The sequence below is a fragment of the Camelina sativa genome, chromosome 15 (genome assembly GCF_000633955.1).
Source record: "Camelina sativa cultivar DH55 chromosome 15, Cs, whole genome shotgun sequence".
Taxonomy (NCBI): Eukaryota; Viridiplantae; Streptophyta; class Magnoliopsida; order Brassicales; family Brassicaceae; genus Camelina; species Camelina sativa.
The window spans coordinates 1,844,070-1,866,047 of NC_025699.1; the positions used below are offsets into that span (position 1 = coordinate 1,844,070).

Sequence of the window (21,978 nt, forward strand, 5' to 3'; positions counted from 1 at the left end):
TTTTTTTTTTTTTTTTTTTTTTTGTGAACCAAAGCAGCTACGTATACATCACATTTCCAATGTAACTTACGTATGACAGTTGCAGCATCTCCCTAAAAGTGTGTGTACAGGTGTCTCTCAAAAGATACTATTTCCTAGCAAGTTTTCTGTACTCATAACTTTGTACCTCAATAATTAAATACTAACAATTATTAAGTATACAGAAGAACCACAATTTCACTACTACGATTTCTTTATAACGACGAGCCTTATGTGTGAGGGACTGATGGTTTATACGGAGTAGTAATCACAAATCAGGCAAGAAAATTTACAATCAGCTGATGTTTAATAGTACAAGTAATTATGAATTGTGTGCATTGCATGCATGATTAATTGGGCATTAAATAAGCCGTGATAAAAATATTAAAAAAAGATACACATACTTGGGCCATAGAAAGATCTAACTCCTTCATCATTGCGGTCTCAGCGCCTGAAGTATAACCACTCTACAAACCCGATATGTTAAATCAGTCTGATTAATTAAGAAGACAATAAATGCAATAAGATTAAAGAGCAGATGAGATTGCAAAATCAGCCTAATAATAAACTCGGTTTTACTGTACCAGCTACTGTACCGGTTGTTATTTGTAAAACTTTGTAAAACTTTTTTTTCCGTGATCTGAAACACGACAAAACGACTGACCAAACATACTACCGTTCTTCGCAAATCCGTTTTAGAGACTGTCGTCGAATCTGTACGTAACAAAGATATGTCCCATATTACGTTTCTTCCATTGATTATTATCTGTCAGATATATGCCCCATGTACCAAAAATCTGGTGGATACTTAATGTAAAGTAAATAAGAGTCAAAAAAGAAAACAACTAGAGCATCGCATATCCGAAATAGAAGAGTAGAGTGATTATATATTTCGAGCAATAGAGAACAATTTACAAATGGGCATATATCTTAGTTGTGATGAGACATTCATTTGTTGTCTTAATACTAGGATAAGCCATTGGTTTGGCAAAGGAAAAAAGGTTTAATAGTATATATTAATATATAACACTATCAAGAATATGCAAATAAATTATATTTTTTTTTCATAAACATATATTAATAATATATTACAACGTAAATGTGTATTTTAGTTTATCCCGGTAAGGGAAGCTTGTAACTCTTCGAGGGATTTTCCTTTCGTTTCCGGTACGACCATCCAAATAAATATCAATGACATTCCTCCCACAGCCGCAAATATATAAAACGTTCCTATTTAAATTATAAATAATCAACAAACAATACGCAAGTCAGCTTATTATATTAAATTAAACAAAACCTGAATATAATAGATATATTTTCTAAATAAACATCTTTCATTTCTAAAACTGTTAATATTCGAAAACGAGCATGTATATCTAGTTGTATTTTACCTTACGTATATATATATATATATATATATATATATATATATATATATATATATATATATATATATATNCTTAACTAAAATCATTATATATAGAGAGAATAAGGGACCTGATGCGCTCCATTCGAACATGAAGTTGAAAGCGTAACTCACGAACCACCCACTAGTCCATGAAGTTAACGCTACGATCGTCCCTGCTGAAACTTTTATGTTTATCGGAAAGATCTGCAACAAAAATTAAAAACATAAACATAATAAACCTTTTTTTCTTTCATAAATAGCTAAACTATTTCATTGTTATTCTACTCTTTATTATAAATTTACTCTTTATTATAAATTTCAAAAGAAAATTAAGTTGTTTACCTCAGACATAATGACCCAAGGTAACCCTCCTATACCGATTGCACTAAATCCGAAGTAGACCTAACAAGATTTCATTTAAGATTTGTAATACGAGTTAATAAATACCACAGGACAAAAAAAAAACAAATGTAGAAAGTTATGAATGAGAAAATGAACGATCGTTGATAAATAAAAAAACAATGATTTTACCAGAATGTTTACGAAGACGAAAACTCCAGTCAATTCAGGAAGCACATTCATTTGCTGTAAACAACAATCATAATGAATTAAAAAACATATTATATCAAGTTAGGTTTTAACACTATACGTGTTGATACTTGATAGTGATCTCATATTAATCCAATATATAAAACACTATAAGAATAACCTCTTAGCAAGCAAAAAGAATAAAAAATAACCTGTAACGTGAAGCTAACTCCAATAAGCAAGGACCCGATGGACATTCCAACAGCAGAAGCCTACAATAATGGTTATCAAATATTATATTAAAAAATTATTGTACTGACTTATGCTACGTATGTACTAATATAATATATATTAACTGTATATTTCTAACCAATAGAAGTGGTCGTCTTCCCCATCTATCCACAAAAATCAGACCAACCAAAGACTTTGGGATCTACAAAGAGTAAAACAAAAAAAATCAGTAAAGGTATCATCGAAATAGATTTGAGAAAACAATTTCAATAAAGAAATACAATTATAAAATACGCACCACGAACACACCAAATATCATTGATCCAAGTCTCTCTGGAAAGCCTGTTTAACAGAAACAAAATGCATATAATATCGATGATTATTAGTTACATATTGCTAGTGATCATATATTAATATAATCATATTTATAAATAATATTAAGACTTTGATGAATATTCTCACCAGATTTTCTAAATATGGCATTTGAATAATATGTGATGCCGCTAGCTCCACATAATTGTTGTATCAACATTAGACCAATTCCAACCTGTTTTTTTTTTTATATATAGAAAATATGAATAATTATTACTTCTTTCATCAAACGTAAAATGAACCCTGTTGCGCTAATATATGTTACCGTACCACAAGAGTTCGTCTATACTTCTTCTGAAACATGTCACAGAAACTGGACTTTGAATCTTCTTCAAGCATTTTTGTCATAACCTGAATTTCAGCGGATTCACCTGAAACATCAAAGTCTTTCCCTCTAAGTCGATGCAAAGAACTTTCTACTTCTTTGCTTGAACCCACTTTAGCCTGAAAGAAAACAATTAATATTTATGATTGAAGACTTGAAGTACAAACTATAAATATTTATGTCAAAACTCATAGTCGAAATGCAATATATAAAGAAAATACAAACCAGCCATCTCGGAGATTCCGGTATATAGTATATTCCGATCACTTGAAGGACGCATGGAAGAGCACCTGAACCGGATAATGGAGATAAATAAAATCGACATTGTGTACATGAATATTGAATTAAAACAAAATACTAACTTGTTGGAAAAACGATAATTAGTATTTTCCAATGAGATATCTCGTTACCTATAATAGCCATTACTCGCCAATTAATTACAGTCCCAAAGAAATAAATCAGGGAAACTCCACTGTTTTGAAGAAGCTATAAAACCCAAAAATAAAATAAAAATTGGTTGTTACAATTAAAAGAAAATAACTACTTTGTTACAGAAGACAACAAAATAATAGACGTTATATAAAAGAAAAAGGTACTATTGTAGTATAGAATAAGAGAGTTACCTGATTTGAAGCAGTGAATGCACCACGAACATGTTTTGGAGTGATTTCCGCAATATATACAGGGACCTTTGTTTGGGATATTAAAATGGTTGTTTTTAACTTTTAAGTGATGTGTCCAAACTCCAATATAAAATATACTAGTAGTAAATGAAATCACAAAAGCTAAAGTAAGTAGAGTCTTAATTACCACGTAGCTAATCAAGCCGACTCCAATGCCCAAGGAAATTCTTCCCAAGTCCAGCCAGAAGACATTCTTTTTGTTTTCCACATATTAATCAAATCTATTAATTAGATATTTTAACAACCAAATTATTATTTATTAAGGGTTTTTATTTCGGATTTATACCTTTGCGAAGGCAATGGCGAGCCAACCAAAAATGCAGAAAAAATCGCAGGTCCACAACGTCTATATTCGCACAAAAAAAATATATATATATATAAATTAGATTTTTTTTTTTTTGGTTCAAAAAAATAGAATCTCATACTAGGTACTACTAAACACATTTTCAAATAATGATTAAAATTGTGCGTAATTAAATAATAGTATATGATATGAAAAATTAGGGTAAAAACGGTAATTTACTCGTCTTCGGCCGAGGATGACTGCCAATTGACCGCTGAACAAGGCGCCCACCGCACCTCCCACGTTGATGAAGGAACCAAACGCTGCAAACTGTGGGAAACAAATAACAAACAAACAAATTGATTGATTGGGTCAAGCACACTTAATTATGTTGGTCATATTTTAAATGCTAATTTTGTTTTGTCTCTATTAAATGTTAGTAATACAAACACTATATATTTAATCACTTGTTTATATTGTTTATTTGTTATGTAAGTAAGCGCTCGTGTATTCTTTTGATTAGTATAACTATCATATGAAATTTGTCAGAAAGCTAGTACCATATTCGATACCTAAAATAATAACGAGATTACTAATATAATTTTAAAATACAGCTATATACTTAATTTTTAAAAATACAGCTGTATAACACGTTTTAACAATGTTCATGTTATATATTTCCAAAAAGATAATGATAATAATAATGTTCATGTTCTATAACATGATACAATATACGGTATCATGTATGAGTTTTAACTATATTCATTTTTTTTTTAATGTAAGTTACGTATCACATATGCATTTCTCGAAGTCGTCTCAGAACAGAGACGTCGTCTCTCAATAGTCAATATATTTCCCAACAAGTTTCTCTACTCATAAGTCATAAGTCAAAACTATGAACCACAATTTACTATTAGCTACTATTTCCAGTTGCTAAAGCGATTTATTATTTATCAGTGATCAATGATGTCTTTATACGTAACTGCATACAGATATCAATTTCATTTTCTTCATACAAACCTGGCTTGTTAGATGGGGTCTCATAGTTTAGAAATCCACACAAAAAATTTACAAGCAGCTGATGTTTTATTTCAAGTTTCAGGAAGTTATTATGCATATTAAGCATAATTAATTGGGTATCACTACTATATAGTGATAAAATCTAAAAAGGAAGAAAATAAGATCAATACTTTTTTTTTTTTGGGGTATGAATGTTAAGTAAAAGATTCATACCTGTGCCATAGAAAGGTCTAACTCCTTCATGATAGCAGTCTCAGCGCCTGAAGTATAGCCAGCCTAACAACGTTCAAGAAATTACAGGAATAAAAAGATCCATCAAAGAAAAGGAAATCGAGAGTAATTTAAATAGAGAAATTAAGAAACTCACAGCACATCCATAGCTGAAGGAACTACAAACAGCGACAAAAGTGCTGAGAATCACACAAGCTGTTACATGACGATCATCTCTGTCGTTCTGGTGAGGAAGAAGAAGCCCTTCCTCCATGCCTCTGTTCTCCTCCTCCTCCACCACCATTCTTACGATTTTTGTTCTCTTTCCAAAGATCTCCCCGGCCCCTTTAAAGAAACAAGAATATATCTTCTTGATTTTGATATTGGTAAGAAAGAGAGAGAGAGAGAGGGAGAGACAGAGTGAGCGAGAGAGAGAGGGAGAGACAGAGAGTTTGTTTACTTGTAAGGTTTAATCACTTCATAATTTGGACAAGTGGGCTTGATATATAGAATAGGGATCTTGAATATAGTAATATTTACCTTCCAATAATTTCGAGTTTGTTTGTTCCTTTGTACTAAGATAATAATGACAACTTTCTTTAAGTGAATTTAGCTCATTATCTGTACTGGATACAAGTTGCACGTTCTTTTTTCTTTGTATTACTTCCAATAGTTTATGTATTTTCTTGTATAAGTAATTAATATTTTGACTAAATTTCTGTAATAAAAATATTATTTTTCATAATTTAATTTATTAGTATTCCTTTTAAAAATTTGTTGAAGACTATCCAAAAATTACTCATGTCCAAACGTGTTACACATTCATTTCAGGAGCGTTACTAAATTAGAAATAAATACATGTACTTGTAAATAAAGGCTACCAAAATTGACCAGCATATGACTGACATATCCGCTGGACTTGCTTATCTACCGTTCATTAAACTGACAGTTCTATTTTTCGCTTTTTTTTATTTACTCAAATTATTTTACGAACATCCCTAATATTTTTTAAATGAGCGTTGTTTTAAACAATTAGTATGAAAAAGAGGGTTGTTTATTAAATAACTCTATGAGACTATGACAGTACAAAATGATATAAAAAAGACCAAGATATCCATTAAATTTGGCTACCGTTTATCAGATAGATTTACAGTTATGTTTTTAACCTTTTTATTTCACTATACAAACTAGGACCCGACCCGCGCTACAGCGCGGAGGAATATTTTATTGTTGTTAAAACGGATAACAATTTAGAAAATGTTATAGTATCTGTTTATTATAGTGTCTATGTTTGTCAAATTTGCCATATCTTTTTTATAAATAATTAATTTAAACAAAACTTTCTTGAGATTAATAGAATGAAAGAATATTTTACTTAACACGTGGTTGTGTAAACACGATTACTGAAATATTATTTCACACGTTTTGTATAAATATATATATATATATATATTTTACACATCGTATACATGCGAAATCTATTGGACAATGTAATCATCATAGTGTATATAATTACTTTTACTTTATGATTTTAAATGTGATTCTATAAAATGTATTCTATTTTGAAGCATTGAAAGAATTGGACTGTATTATAAATAGGTCCACCAGCAAATTTGGGTCTTTGTTTAACACTTTTTTTTTATATTTATGATATGGGTTTCAGTGGGCTTTCTATTAAGCTTTTATTTTAAACAGAAAGGTGTATGTTTGTTAAACAATTGGGAATCGAGACATTTTTTCATCAACATCGTTTCCATCGTTTCATCTCCAATTGGGAATCGTTCAATCTTTTCATCTCCATCTTCTCACGATCAAATTTTCAAAAAAGAGAGTAAAATCAAGTTCAATACTTCTTCAATCAACCGAATCTTGAAGAGAAAACAAAAATTTGTGACATGAGAGAAGCTCCGATTAGTTGAATCAATTGGGTTTGTCTATGAAGATGATGGTGCTATCAATCGGTTGATTCAGTTTTCACCCATGGCTTTATCGATCAGATTTATCTTACCAATTGGATTGGTAAGTTGCTAGAAGTTATGAATAAATTTTCTTTAAATTTCCTCGATTTTACATGTTCTAACTCTTTCTGTACTGTTCTATATCTCCAATTCAGTTTTGAAAACGAAAATTGCTAATATTAAAAATAGTATATCATTACCGTATGTGATTGTTTGACATGTTTCCTGTATTTTTTTGAGTACATGTGAAAGCCTATACTATCAACCGAAAGATATATATGAAGACATCATGATATTCGTAAGATAAGTAGTTGTTTCTTAAAATGTTTTTAATTGTTTTTTATTGGAATATTACATCTTTACTGATTAATTTGTTTTGCAATTTAATCCAGGAAATGAAATGAGAAGTACTTCCAGGAATTCTGAAGTTTATTACAATAGAGTATAATGACATGAAGCCATAAACAGTAAGCTTAATTTCTGAAGTTTTCAATCTTTGTTTAAAATTTGTAGAACTTTCCAATTTGTGAAATTTTTGTTAGTCTAGAAGTTTTTAGTTACTGTTTAAGTTATTGTCAAAGAACGATTCTAAATAATTTTTTGTGGCTTTGTATTGAATTGAAAAAATTAGAAAATGTAATCTGGGAATAATTGGTAATATACTGACCAGGTGTAAGTATTTTTTTGATTCAATATCAGGAGATTGATTAACGTTTTTTGGAGGAAAAGTTATTGATAAGAGAGGATAAGTTTTAGCAGAGAAAAAATTGAAGGTATGTCCTAATTTGTTTGTTTAATAAGAATACTTTTCCTATGCTTCTTGTTCCTTTGGTTGCTTGAAAATGGAAGATTAGTTTGAGTGTTTTTTTATAATAAAGATTAAATCTATAACAACTTATTCTTTGTCATTTATTTGAAACTTGAAAATGATAACAAAACATAGGAATAGGGAAAGTAATTGAAAAAAACAAAAAATAAAAAACAGCATAAAAAAACAAATACTTCATTCTTCTATTAATCCTCTTGCCAAACATGCTTCCTTGTATGATGGATATACAACTCCATCATAAGTCCTCAGATCTTCGTCACTTAATGGTCCTTTAAGAAAACGGAAGAGAAGTTTTAGGGATAAATTACCAGTAAACTTACTTGAAATAGAAGTAGTTCTTCGAGTGTTCAATGATCTCTTTCTTCGTTCGAAGCATTTTCCTTTAGGGATCCAAGTAAAAAACTCAGGAATCTCCTCAAAAGTCAGTTGTCTTGCAACTTTAGAATTACGGTTTAGGTCGAACCAAGCCTTAAGTACTGGATCTGTAACATTCTTTGGCTTTCCAATCNCTTGAAAATGGAAGATTAGTTTGAGTGTTTTTTTATAATAAAGATTAAATCTATAACAACTTATTCTTTGTCATTTATTTGAAACTTGAAAAGGATAACAAAACATAGGAATAGGGAAAGTAATTGAAAAAAACAAAAAATAAAAAACAGCATAAAAAATCAAATACTTCATTCTTCTATTAATCCTCTTGCCAAACATGCTTCCTTGTATGATGGATATACAACTCCATCATAAGTCCTCAGATCTTCATCACTTAATGGTCCTTTAAGAAAACGGAAGAGAAGTTTTAGGGATAAATTACCAGTAAACTTACTTGAAATAGAAGTAGTTCTTCGAGTGTTCAATGATCTCTTTCTTCGTTCGAAGCATTTTCCTTTAGAGATCCAAGTAAAAAACTCAGGAATCTCCTCAAAAGTCAGTTGTCTTGCAACTTTAGAATTACGGTTTAGGTCGAACCAAGCCTTAAGTACTGGATCTGTAACATTCTTTGGCTTTCCAATCTTTGTCATGTTTTTACTGGAAAAGGTTTTTTTGGGCTAAGCTCAGTTTGTGGTCTTTGTGGCAAAGTATGAAGTATATCTTATTAGATCTCATTTGTGCTCTGTTCTATATATTCGTTATATGTACCTCATTATATGCCCTGATTTCTTCAATCGATTTCTTTTCGCAGTGTTTATAGGCTTGAGCTTTCTTATTAACTGCTAACTCCTTAGGTACACCTTGTTTGATTGTCAAGGCAAGACCATCAGCCTATTTTGTCGAAATAATTATAGTCAATAAATTATCACAAAACAAATTAAATGCTAATAATGGCTTACATTTCACGAAACTCCACAATTTCTGGATAGTTTGGATCAATCTCCATTAACGAAATGTCATAAGCATTTGACACTGATCATTGACCTAATACATGAAAATGTATTAGAACTTTTTATATCTTAAAAATGTATAATAAGTAGAACTTCTATCGATATTTTTACCTTTGAAAGAATTGATCTTAGCAAAGCGCAACAGACAAATCACCACCTGTTGTCTATTGTTTTCACAAGCAGCTAGGATTCTCTCAGCAAAACCACCCCACAATGTACATGATAGTCGGTCATCACTATATGGTTGATGAATAAAGATAATTTAGTAAATAATTATTAGAATAACTGAACTTATTGATCACGATAATACCGTATGTCTCTCAGCTCAAACTCAACTTTCTTCTTGTCCTTGTTTTCGACTTGATGAATCTTAAGTTCGCCGACATTGACAACTTGACCTACGACATCTGTATAATCATATTTTTCGCACATCATATATAGTTATGATTAAATAACTATAATTAATTCTAACAAAAAGTTTTAACCAAGATTCTTACCAACCAAAATGTTTTCATTCAATCCAGCTTCTTCAATGACCTTCTCAAAGTCAACCAGTTGGAGGAACATGTCATTAGTCAAGGACGCACATGGCACCATGGAGGTGATGTTGATCAACGTCATACGGTAAGGATGGTTCGTAACCCTGAATTTCCCAGCGGATCTAGTCATTGTGAAAGTATCAATGATTACCCATTGCCCCGATTTGATCAGTCTCTGGAACTTTCCAAACTGTGGTTTCTTCACAGTTGCATGTATGAGGGTACCCTATTTAACAAAGGGAAAGATATTAAACTTCAAAACACTTAACAATACATAACAATAAAACCTAGTAAAGAGTTCGGTAAGCTTACTGAAATATCAGCTAGAACCATTTCAATGGTTTCTCCGGAATAGACAGTGTTTTGCTTCCAAACATGAATGATTTTGACATGAATTCTCCATCCTGTTTTGAATGGCCTAATGGACTGCAGATCTATGGTAGGGACGTTCTCGGCAGCCATTGGAGAAGGTTTGAAAGAAGAAAGGAGAAAGAGAAGAAGGTATGGTGGTTTACGATTCGATAAGTATCATAGTATTTATAGGAAGTCTCCATTAGGTATAATTTGATAGTATATTTTATGGTATATGGTATATTCGTAGCATTTCGGCAGAAAATCTTAGTAGTTAATTACGTAATATATTCTTAACAATTTCTTAAAAATGATGATCAATTTTCTTGGTGCAGTTAAGGATTTGAAATAAATTGGAGTATGAATTAGGAATGAAAGACATAACTAAAAACGCGGTTTGGTAAGATTTTGGAAGATTGATATCTGTAAAATTATTTTTATTTTTATTTGAAATTATAAATCTATTTTGCAGGCTTATTTCCGGAGACCCAAAATAGCCCATTTTTACATCAATACATACCCGGATATCCAATTGTTAATTGTCGGGTAATTTTAAATTTTTAACCCGATTCAATAGATCTAAAAGTCATCTTTAACCTTAATGATATGTGTTAAGATAAATTTCGACTTTTCGGGCAATGAGAAAGTTGTACTTCTCTTTTACTAATATAGGGATTACAAACATATTCACACAAAAAAAACCCCAACAGTTTTTTAAAAAACTAGTGTTGTTTAAAAACTTGGTTGTCAATTTGATGATACGCATATATTAATCAACGGATGGTATTTTTAAAGAAAAATATTCAAACAAACATGCCGAAAGTTACTTTTTTTTTTTTTGAGGTAAAGGAATATTTGTGCCTAAAGTATCTTTTTTTTGATCCGGAGAATATTAGTTCTAGAACTCTTTTTAAACAAATAATGGTTTACAAATGAACATGTCATTGTAATTATTTTATATTTCGGTGAAGACTATATAAATGGGAGTTAGTTGAGAAAACGAAGACTCTAAAGTAGAAACGGGAGTTTTATTAACTAACTTGCTAAATTATAGGTAAAGCCAAGCATAGTGATAGTGTGTAACGTGTTTCTGTTTCCAACATGCTGACGATGATGCTGCTGCTGGTAAAACAAATAACAACATTACTTTATTTTGCGTCATCTTACGGTATTATATCGTTCTTCATATCGTTGACATGAATGACTTTTAATTTTCTTGTGGGTGTTTGAACATGAATGATTGATTGTTGAATATGGTGGAGAGATAAGCATCAAAGCATTGGTGGGAACAAGTGAGACCCCACCCCATCCCACCCTCATTTTCATAGTATTAAACCCTTCCCCAATAGGCCAACTCCAATACCCATCCCAGTATCCCATATGTCTAATCACACGTTATTTTTGCTGGTGATCGTTCTCAGTAGCAATACTGTTGATATATAGGATTGTCAATTTGTGTACCACTGCCACTACCACCCATACTCATTCGTTGTAAATATTGGCTTCTTTTGCGGTCCTTCATAATCATTAGCGAGTAAGTTCCACTTCAGTCGAAAAACTCGGTTTTGTATATGCATTGAATTTTCTCTTTCAGGACCACTCATTGTATATAAAGAAGATTTGAATTTCCCATAAGAAGAATATGTACAAAATTATAAAATATGAAGTCTCCCAAAACGCAGCCCGTTCCAAAACAGCAATCATATATGGCTTTTAACCTTTTAGCTAAGGCTTGTTCATTAACGTAATGATTAATTTTTGAGATTAAAGAAAAGGTCTGAAAGGAATCATCAAAAAAAAAAAAAGTGAAAAGGACAAGAAATATATTCATGTCCACTATCCAAAATTTTCCAAGGTATTAAAAGTTTATTGTTGGTTTTTTTCAAACGCAACCTTTTTATACCAATACTTTTATTGAACAAGACATGTTAGATACGTTGTAAGACAAAATTTTTCCTTTTGTGGCCGTAATAGTGACATAAATTATCTTTCTTACAACTGGACTTGATGACTGATCATTAATCGAGAAAAAAATCTCATTCTTTCGTTGTCTGTCTCTCTTCTTCATAGTATTTTTGACGGAAATCTTTTTGTATCCTACATAAAAGACATTATTATTTCTGAAATTTTGATACTAAACTCTTTTATATGAAATGTGTTTTCTTAAGGCCTCACAAAAAAATTGGCAAATGAAGGCAAGGCCACGTGCACATATTTTCTGATCTTTAACTAAATCATTAGTAGTTTTTTTCTAAAGAGATGACATCTGAAACTGAGGAATTAATGTAGCTCTTAAACATTAATATGTAAATATACATAAGTAAAAGTAGCTAAATTGGCAAACTGAGGAATCAGTTTTTATTATAAAATTGTGATTTATAATATGTAAGTATTCATGATTTATATTAAAAACACAATAATAAAAACATTACAAATCCCATGGTCCTTGATTATCAAGGTGATTTCTTTACGGAGAATAAGCGTCGAATCATCTTTTTAACATGTGCTTTGAATTCAGACATTCTCACGGCTAATCTTCCACGTAAGTTAACACATAAGAAGACAAAGTTAGATCAAACAATAACCCAAAATTAACATTTACAAACAATCCACTTATCCATGTAAAATCTCAAATAATCTAAAACACAACATGGTGTTGTTTGCATCTAAATCAAACAGATCTAGCAAGAGAGTTTTTTTATATATATATTAAGCTTATCCTTTCGAGGTTTGGTTCTTGTAACAAAATGGCATTTATCTAATGAAGTACAAATCAAGCTCTTCATATATATCTCTAAGCCGAAAAAAACAATAAGAAAAATGACATGAGATGGTGTTCAATCATTAAATCCATTATCTAGTAAGCCTAAAGAAAATCTCAACAAGTGTAAATCCCCGAATTGGCATCTACACACTCATCTACACAATCAAGTTTTTGACCATATTACGAATCTTAAAGCAAATCCACGCTATAGATAAAGCCCAATGGGCTCATCTTACACTACAAATCTGTTATCGGGCTAACTTATTTGTACATATAAATATATACGATTTTCAACAGTGCCTGTGTTGACCAAAAAAAAACAAAACAAATTCTTTATTGTCCATTAACTTAGCTTATTTAATAATGTTGCAAAACAATAAATAAATCGTTGTCAAAAAAAAAAATAAATAAATCGTGTTGAGCTACTTTTTAATTTATAAAAAAAAAAGAGAGAGATGGTGGTTTGCCACGTTAAAAACTTTCCAGATTGACCTTTAAATATATAATTTAATCATAAAACATATAAAAATTAATTATCTGATGTAATGGAGCAGACGTGGATAATATTATAATTAGTTAATCATACAATTTCATAAATTTGTTGATATTGGAATCTTTCGTTGTAGTTGTTTAATCTAATCTCATACTCTATATTAAAAAAAATAGAAATAAAATACAAATCTTACAAAACACACACACTTTTGTTATTTTACTTTAGGCTTAAAAATATTACGTACATAATTTAGTTAACTTGCGCATTAAAAAGAAAAAAAACAGAGAAATTGAAACTGTCTCTCGTTTTGGTTTTGGGGTGGGGGTGCTTAAGCTTGAGCAAGAAGGTAATGCAAACGAACCACTACACATACCCCATAATCTCTGGAGGATGATGAAGATGCAAACGATTCTACTTGACAAATTTTCCAAATTTTGAGTTTTGGCAATTTCTCTCAGATTCCCCCCGGAGGAAAGAAAAAAAAAAAACCAAACCCTAAGAAAAAAATTGTATCTCTCTCCGATTCGATGAGTCCGGAGAATAAATTGCTACCGAAGAGGATCATCCTTGTACGTCACGGTGAATCGGAAGGCAATCTCGACACAGCGGCATACACAACAACACCAGATCACAAGATCCAGTTAACCGAATCCGGTTTGCTTCAGGCTCAGGAAGCTGGAGCTCGTCTCCACGCCTTGATTTCCTCTAATCCTTCTTCCCCTGAGTGGCGTGTCTACTTCTACGTCTCTCCTTACGATCGCACTCGATCTACGCTCCGTGAGATCGGACGCTCCTTCTCCCGTCGCCGTGTGATTGGTGTTCGCGAAGAATGTCGTATTAGGGAACAGGATTTTGGGAATTTTCAGGTTAAAGAACGTATGAGAGCCACCAAGAAGGTCAGAGAACGCTTTGGTCGCTTTTTTTATCGCTTCCCTGAAGGTGAATCCGCCGCCGACGTCTTCGATCGCGTCTCCAGTATGTTTTCTCTTTCTTTCATAACAGAATGATCTGTGGTGTTTGATTAGTTTAGCTAAGCTTGATTCAGATCCTGGCCTGTGCAAGTGGCAAATGAAGATTTTGGTTGAATTGGTTGCTTGATGTTATGTTTCTGATCACATCTTTAGATTGATACATTCAGTTGTCATGAAGTCTTTGATCCATTCTGTTATATGTTTCTGATTCACTCTGTTTTTGCGGTTTACAAGTAGTGGTCTTGAATAAAGTTAGAGTCTTGATCCATTCTGTTATATAACATTCGATTTTTGCTGAAACTCTGTTTTTGCGGTTTGAAGTTGTCTTTGCTTTGTGTGAATGAACTCAAGATTCGATTTTTTTTGCGTGTTCTTTGACAGGTTTTCTCGAGTCTCTATGGAGAGACATTGACATGAACAGACTACATATCAATCCGAGTCATGAGCTAAACTTTGTGATTGTTTCACACGGCTTAACATCGCGTGTGTTTCTGATGAAATGGTTCAAGTGGACTGTGGAACAATTCGAGGGACTAAACAATCCAGGGAACAGTGAGATCAGAGTTATGGAATTAGGACAGGGTGGTGATTATAGCTTGGCGATTCATCACACGGAGGAAGAGTTAACGGCTTGGGGATTGTCACCAGAGATGATTGCAGATCAGAAATGGCGGGTTAACGCACATAAAGGCGAATGGAAAGATGATTGTAAGTGGTATTTTGGTGATTTCTTCGATCATATGACAGATTCGGATCAAGAGTGCGAGACTGATGAGGCCATTGAAGAAAAAGAAGAAGAAGAAGATGAAGAAGCGGGGAAAAGAGTAAATCTGCTAACGAGTTCAGAATATAGCAATGAGGCAGAGTTATACAATGGAAAGTGCTGCTGATAATTTTACAGAACAAAAGGATATGAGAAGAAACCATTAACTACAGAATTTGGAAAAAAAAAATGGATTTTGATAAGCTTTCTGATTTCTTAGTTGGTGGAGAAGTGTGTACAAACTTGTATCTGGTCTATAGATACACATCGTTATAACACCCATTACATGAAAGTTTGAAGATTCATTTTATTGTGTCAAAGCACTTGTCTTTGTCAAAGAAAGTTACAAAAAAATGTTCCCTTTATATATTGGCTAAGAAACCTTGAATTAATGGAAACGATCCATTTAATCAGTTTTTCTTATGTATGCATAAAGAAAATGATAATGGTAAATTTCTCAGTTACATTGCTAAAGATTCTGAGACGACGCCGTCTCAGAGTATTTACCGGTGAGAATTTGTAGCGTAACAAACCGGTTTGCAGCTTCAGTGTAGTGAATGCCGTCCCAGTTAACATATTTAGAGCTATCAATGCAAGGTTTGGCGGTTTTTAGTGTACCATTTGATGTTGCTGTGTTACCGCAACCAACCTGATCATCGTAGTTCAATGGCGGTCCTCCGGTTCCACAGCATACCAGTATCGAGTGATCAAAACCTATTATCATACCAGAAAAGGTTTCAAAACAGTGAACTAATAATTAATTTCTAATCAGAAGAGTGAACTAATAATACGTGTACCGTATTTGGAATGATTCAGAATGAGGCCGGATTTGATCGAGAAGATATCTACGTATGTGAAACGGGAACCGGGATATAGTTGAGGGAGTTTTTTGAAAAGACCATTAAGCTGCAAATTGAAAAGCTTAGCAGCTTGGTTATGATCACTGACACAACCAAACTCATCAAGCTTTGATTTGTCTTTCCCAAATAGTGACACAACTTGAGCCAAACACCCAAGTGGCCCTGTGTTGTGTATCCAAAAATTTCTTGCTCCTTCTGCATATAATCTCTATAAAAAAAAGTACAACATAAAAGAAAATTTATATAATTAGAGTGTACTTATATTATGTGACTTGGTTTAAGTACTCAAACCTATTTATCATATAAAATTCAAATATTCTCAAAATAATTTACACACAACTTTCCTTCTTTGAATAATTGAATATATCATTTTCAATTATATATATAAGATATTGTTGTTTTCAAACTCAGTAGTTTAATCTGATCTAATAATTTTCGCCAGCTAGACTAAGTGTGTTTTAATTAAACAAAAATAAAGCTTCATGCAAAAGCACTGACCGTTATTCCATCTTCAAGTATATCCAAGATTGTAGGAATCAGAGCAAGAACTTGATCAAATGTTTTGGAGTAAAATGCTCCGGCAAGATCATTTTGTCCGATATCAAACATATACAATCCACTTTTGAAGTAATATTCGGACGGTAAGTATTTTTCGAGCTCTTCATCTGAAAAACAAAAGAGAAAAAAACAAAAATACATAGGTCCTCAATACTATGGTCTTCAACTAAAGTCTATATTTGTTGATGGTTAAAATATAGTTTGATCTTTATTTACCTTGATGTATCAGTTGAATGACTTTGGACTTAAAGGTGATGAATTGAGAGACTTGAACACCAAAACCAAAGGGGCTATAAGATGCAGCATTTGCCTTCTGAATCGTTGACCCACCCGCTGCAAAATTGCAGCCTCTCCGGTAACTTTGTCGGCTTATCGAATCTAAATATGGCCTCAAATAGGGCCGATCAATTGCTTCCACTACAACACATAAAAGCCCATTCAAAAACTTGTCATATACACCTCACAATGTAAATTACATGAGCGTGCAAACAGCGTTATATCAAGATCAATCAAAAGTCATGTTTTTCAATCGACTAGTTTGTTGTAATTCTTGCAACGCTTCTAGTAAAAAAAAAAAAAAGAATATAGAAACGATGAATGATGAGATTACTTAGAAAATCAACGATGAGACGTCCATTACAAAATCTTCCGGAAGATGGAGGTTTGAAGTAGGTTTGTCCATAGGAAGGCTGGAGAAGGAATCCAAGACCGGATGTGAGTTCTCCGGTGTCAGAGTTAGAGTCTCCGAAGTTGAAAACCGCCGGGAAGTTATGAGAAATCGGAAAAGAACCGGCGAGAGGAGGCAGAGTATGAGAGATAGCTACAAATAGTGATAATGTAAGAAGAGAGTGAAAAAGGGTTTCCATGGCTCAAACAATGTATTTTTTGGTCTTCTCATAAAACCTTATTTATATATACATTGCACAATACATTTGTATCCATATAATTTTAAAAATGTAAATACGTCATATATATCTTTATATGTATACGTGCGTGAGTATAATTATTGAAAGTGGGAATGGATTTTGGTTGCAAATATGAAAAGAAACAAAATGATCCAAGTCATCTCGTGACAATCTTTTGTTTTTTTATACAAGGAATCACATCAGTTTGATAAGGTTCGATATTTGTGAACTAATATAATTAACGGTCGTGGAACCATTATGAGTGTAGAGATTATCAACGGGTGGTTTTATTGTCTGAAGATAAGATTAGTGTCTGCAAAATGATCTGACTTGGATCTTAAGTCTTTATGATTGTGTATACTACTGATTTTGCATTTAAAGTATTTCTTTTATCACCGATAAGAAGAAACTATTTCATGCCTGAGCAACGCGAAAGACTTATGGTTTGCTATCCCCTTTTTATTATAATTTAAAGAAAAAAAAAATCGAAGATATATATGATAAAGATTGCATTACAAATTTACAATTTATTAAAAAAAAGAAAAAAGGAATGTAGTGTCTAAAAAATGAATCCTGAAGTGAATCTGATGTATATATCACTTGATCCGTAACTGTTGTATCAATGTGATGAAGATTTCTATTAAAAAAACAATTTTGTTTTTTTTTGCAGATGAGATACAGTCTTTCTTTGGGTTGACTATTTAATATAATAAATAGATTAAGGCAGTAATTAAGCTCTTTAAGTAATTGCACATAGGTGCGTATCGTTTAAGTTTGGCCCAATAAGGCCTGATAGGCTCAAATATCCCGCAGTTCACCTAATGTATGAACTTGGCTCCACATTTATCTTGTCTGTCAAAATTGTTGATTTCTCAGATTCTTTTTGTTTTTTTTTTTTTTTCAGAATTTGGATTCCAAGATTCATCACAACAACCTTCTCAATAACATACTAGCAAAGGTGCTGTCTTCAAAACAAGAAAGTTTAATAATTGACATTGTTAATGTGAGATTAATTTTATTTGTAACGGAACAACCAGATTGAAAGTAACAATGCGAATGCCGCTGACGCCATTATGCTTGACAAGGATGGTTATGTTTCTGAAACCAATGCAACAAACATTGTAAAAAAATTTGTACCATTTACTGATGAAGCTTTCTGGTTTCTTAGTTGGTGGAAAAGTGTGTGTACAAACTTGTATGTGGTCTATTGAATAGATACACATCGTTATAACACCGGAAACATTATTTGAAGATTCATTTTATTGTGTCAAAGCACTTGTCTTTGTGAAAGAAAGTTACCAAAAATGTTCCCTTTATATTGGTTAAGAAACCTTGAATTAATGGAAATGATCCATCTAATCAGTTTCTTATGTATGCATGCATAAAGAAAATGATAATGGTAAATTTTTCAGTTACATACATTGCTAAAAAAATTTGAGACGACAACGTCTCAGAGTATTTACCGGTGAGAATGTGTAGCGTAACAAACCGGTTTGCAGCTTCAGTGTAGTGAATGCCGTCCCAGTTAACATATTTAGAGCTATCAATGCAAGGTTTGGCGGTCTTTGTCGTACCATTTGATGTTGCTGTGTTACCGCAACCAACCTGATCATCGTAGTTCAATGGCGGTCCTCCCGTTCCACAGCATACCAGTATCGAATGATCAAAACCTATTATCATACCAGAAAAGGTTTATAACAGTGAACTAATATACTTTCTAATCAGAAGAGTGAACTAATAATACGTGTACCGTATTTGGAATGATTCAGAATGAGGTCGGATTTGATCGAGAAGATATCTACGTATGTGAAACGGGAACCGGGATATAGTTGAGGGAGTTTTTTGAAAAGACCATTAAGCTGCAAATTGAAAAGCTGAGCAGCTTGGTTATGGTCACTGACACAACCAAACTCATCAAGCTTTGATTTGTCTTTCCCAAATCGTGACACAACTTGAGCCAAACAACCAAGTGGCCCTGTGTTGTGTATCCAAAAATTTCTTGCTCCTTCCGCATGTAATCTCTATAAAAAGAAATACAACATTAAACAAAATTTTATAAGAGTGGTAATACTTATATGACTTGGTTTAAGTATTTAAACCAATATTTATCATATAAAATTCAAGTCTTAAGGATATGGGGGTTTATAAATTATATAAAATTCAAATACTCTCAAATAATTTACACACAAATCATCTTCTTTTGAATGACTGAAATAATTTACACACAAATCATGTTACAAAATGTAACAAATCGTACATTAACGTTTCATCTAATATATTGTTGTTTTCAAACTTAGGTGATAATTAACCTGATCTAATAATTTTCGCCAGCTGAACTAAGTGTTTTTTTAATTAAACAAAGGAAAAGATTCATGCAAAAACACTGACCGTTATTCCATCTTGAAATATATCCAAGATTGTAGGAATCAGAGAAAGAACTTGATCAAATGTCTTGGAGTAAAATGCTCCGGCAAGATCATTTTGTCCGATGTCAAACATATATAATCCATTCTTGAAATAATATTCGGACGGTAAGTATTTTTTGAGCTCTTCATCTGGAAAAACAAAAAGATCAAACAAAAATACATAGGTCCTCAGTACTAAAGGTCTTCAACTAAAGGCTTAATTGTTGATGATTAAAATTTCGGTATAATTTGATATTTATTTACCTTGATGTATCAGTTGAATGACTTTGGACTTAAAGGTGATGAATTGAGAGACTTGAACACCAAAGCCAAAGGGGCTATAAGATGCAGCATTTGCCTTCTGAATCGTTGACGCAGCCGCTGCAAAATTGCACCCTCTCTGGTAACTTTGTCGGCTCATCGAATCTAAATATGGCCTCAAATAGGGCCGATCAATTGCTTCCACTACAAAAACATATAAAGCCCATTCAAAATCTTCTCATGTTAAGTCGACTAGTTTGTTGTAATTCTTGCAACGCTAGCTTCTAGTAAAAATAAAAAAATAAAGAATATAGAAATGATGAATGAATATGGTTACTTAGAAAATCGACGATGAGACGTCCATTACAAAATCTTCCGGAAGATGGAGGTTTGAAATAGGTTTGTCCAAAGGAAGGCTGGAGAAGGAATCCAAGACCGGAGGTGAGTTCTCCGGTGTCAGAGTTAGAGTCTCCGAAGTTGAAAACCGCCGGAAAATTATGAGAAATCGGAAAAGAACCGGCGAAATGAGGCAGAGTATGAGAGATGGCTACAAATAGCGATAATGTAAGAAAAAGGTTTTCCATGGCTGCTTTAGTCAATGTATTTTTTGGTCTTCTCATTAAATCTTACAAATACATATGTATATAAATACACTGCACTATACATTTGTATCCATATATATATAATTAAAAAAATGTAAATACGTCATATATATCTTCATATGTATACGTCCGCGAGTATAAATAATGAAAGTGGGAATGGATTTTGGTTGAAAATATGAAAAGAAACAAAATGATCAAAGTCCTCTCGTGACAATCTTTTGTTTCTTATACAAGGAATCACACATCAGTTTTGATAAGGCTCGATATATTAAATTTAACGGTCTTAGACTTAGAACCATTATCAACGGGTGGTTTTACTTTTATTGTCTGAAGATAAGATAAGTGTCTGCAAATTATCTGACTTGGATCTTAAGTCTTTATAATTGTGTATACTACTGGTTTTGCATTAAAAGTATTTAGTTTATCACCCATTAGACGAAACTATTTCATGCGTGCCTGCGTGAGCAAACGTGAAAGACTTATGGTTTCCTATCCCTTTTGAATTTTGATTATAATTTTTTTTTTTTTTTTGACCAACAAATATAAAAGAGCCAATTGGGGGGAAGGAATCGTTTACATAAGTATCAACATGCTATTATAATTTTTTAAAATAAAAATTCGAAGATACATCCCTTATATATATGATAAGAATTGCATTACAGTTTATAAAAAAAAAAAAAAAATGTAGTGTCTAAAATATATTATCTAATAGAAAATTTCTGACGTAAAAATCACTATTCTTGATCTGGAACTGTTGTATCAATGTGATGAAATAGATCTAAGGCATTAAATAAGCTCTCATCGTTAAAGAGGTAATTTGCGTATAGGTGCGTGTCGTTTATGTTTGGCCCAATAAGGCCTGGTAAGCCCAAATATCCCTTTTTACTGTTTTATAGGTTCTCTACCACTAAGGAAAGGGGGTGTATTGAAATAATGATTTTGGAGGATTTGATGGGATTTAGAAAATTTGAAATTTTGATAGATTTTAGGGAAGTTGATATGATTTATAGTAAAATTCTTTGAAATCCCACCTAAAACCATGAGATTTGGATTTGTGTATTTTTAACTAAACAAATCCTCTCAAATCCTCCAAAATCCCTACAACTTATTAAAATCCAAATCCACAAACTGTTTTGAATAACAGTGGATTTTAAAGTAGATTTTAAAATCATCATTTCAATAACAGTGGATTTCAAGAGACTTTTTAAAATTCATGATTGAATAACATAGGATTTGTAACTTTTACACAAATCACTTAAAAT

General features: G+C 32.2%; 4 protein-coding genes and 3 long non-coding RNA genes across 14 annotated transcripts; 3 read left to right on the forward strand and 4 right to left on the reverse strand.

Moving 5' to 3' along the window:
* LOC104744648 (sugar transporter ERD6-like 11) lies at positions 1,056-5,545 on the reverse strand. Its single transcript, XM_010465727.1, has 17 exons — positions 5,236-5,545; positions 5,082-5,144; positions 4,089-4,178; positions 3,852-3,911; positions 3,693-3,758; positions 3,506-3,571; positions 3,293-3,368; positions 3,108-3,172; positions 2,828-3,001; positions 2,648-2,732; positions 2,484-2,527; positions 2,325-2,387; positions 2,167-2,226; positions 1,958-2,011; positions 1,769-1,828; positions 1,516-1,630; positions 1,056-1,248 (listed from the first exon to the last, which is right to left on the reverse strand). The coding sequence occupies exons 1-17, from the start codon at positions 5,380-5,382 to the stop codon at positions 1,127-1,129; spliced, it is 1,410 nt and encodes a 469-aa protein (XP_010464029.1). The 5' UTR covers positions 5,383-5,545; the 3' UTR covers positions 1,056-1,126.
* On the forward strand, positions 6,779-11,717 carry LOC104744650. 4 transcript variants are annotated; one of them, XR_760664.2, is made up of 8 exons: positions 6,779-7,097; positions 7,277-7,503; positions 7,736-7,809; positions 9,769-9,868; positions 10,216-10,284; positions 10,470-10,534; positions 10,607-10,680; positions 11,189-11,717. It is a non-coding gene; the product is annotated as an uncharacterized LOC104744650 (long non-coding RNA). The 4 variants fall into 4 exon arrangements; XR_760663.1 differs by lacking the exon at positions 11,189-11,717 and having other exon boundaries at positions 10,607-10,801; XR_760667.1 differs by lacking the exon at positions 11,189-11,717 and having other exon boundaries at positions 10,227-10,284; positions 10,607-10,801.
* LOC104744649 lies at positions 7,820-9,758 on the reverse strand. 4 transcript variants are annotated; one of them, XR_760661.1, is made up of 4 exons: positions 9,356-9,758; positions 9,194-9,278; positions 9,003-9,125; positions 7,820-8,134 (listed from the first exon to the last, which is right to left on the reverse strand). It is a non-coding gene; the product is annotated as an uncharacterized LOC104744649 (long non-coding RNA). The 4 variants fall into 4 exon arrangements; XR_760660.1 differs by lacking the exon at positions 7,820-8,134 and adding an exon at positions 8,440-8,637; XR_760662.1 differs by lacking the exon at positions 7,820-8,134 and adding an exon at positions 8,647-8,891.
* LOC104744652 (phosphoglycerate mutase-like protein AT74) lies at positions 13,650-15,435 on the forward strand. The gene is made up of 2 exons (XM_010465734.2): positions 13,650-14,366; positions 14,744-15,435. The coding sequence occupies exons 1-2, from the start codon at positions 13,919-13,921 to the stop codon at positions 15,250-15,252; spliced, it is 957 nt and encodes a 318-aa protein (XP_010464036.1). The 5' UTR covers positions 13,650-13,918; the 3' UTR covers positions 15,253-15,435.
* LOC109124896 (GDSL esterase/lipase At3g05180) lies at positions 15,417-17,435 on the reverse strand. Its single transcript, XM_010465732.2, has 5 exons — positions 17,154-17,435; positions 16,760-16,960; positions 16,484-16,650; positions 15,923-16,193; positions 15,417-15,839 (listed from the first exon to the last, which is right to left on the reverse strand). The coding sequence occupies exons 1-5, from the start codon at positions 17,407-17,409 to the stop codon at positions 15,595-15,597; spliced, it is 1,140 nt and encodes a 379-aa protein (XP_010464034.1). The 5' UTR covers positions 17,410-17,435; the 3' UTR covers positions 15,417-15,594.
* Positions 18,262-18,542, forward strand: LOC109129326. The gene is made up of 3 exons (XR_002035591.1): positions 18,262-18,271; positions 18,353-18,406; positions 18,486-18,542. It is a non-coding gene; the product is annotated as an uncharacterized LOC109129326 (long non-coding RNA).
* LOC104744651 (GDSL esterase/lipase At3g05180) lies at positions 18,369-20,755 on the reverse strand. Of its 2 annotated transcripts, XM_010465733.2 has the most exons (6): positions 20,452-20,754; positions 20,118-20,318; positions 19,837-20,003; positions 19,199-19,469; positions 18,912-19,118; positions 18,369-18,546 (listed from the first exon to the last, which is right to left on the reverse strand). In XM_010465733.2, exons 1-6 carry the CDS (start codon positions 20,732-20,734, stop codon positions 18,539-18,541), a joined length of 1,137 nt encoding a protein of 378 aa, XP_010464035.1. In that variant the 5' UTR covers positions 20,735-20,754; the 3' UTR covers positions 18,369-18,538. The 2 variants fall into 2 exon arrangements, with proteins under 2 accessions (XP_010464035.1, XP_010464032.1); XM_010465730.2 differs by lacking the exon at positions 18,369-18,546 and having other exon boundaries at positions 18,691-19,118; positions 20,452-20,755.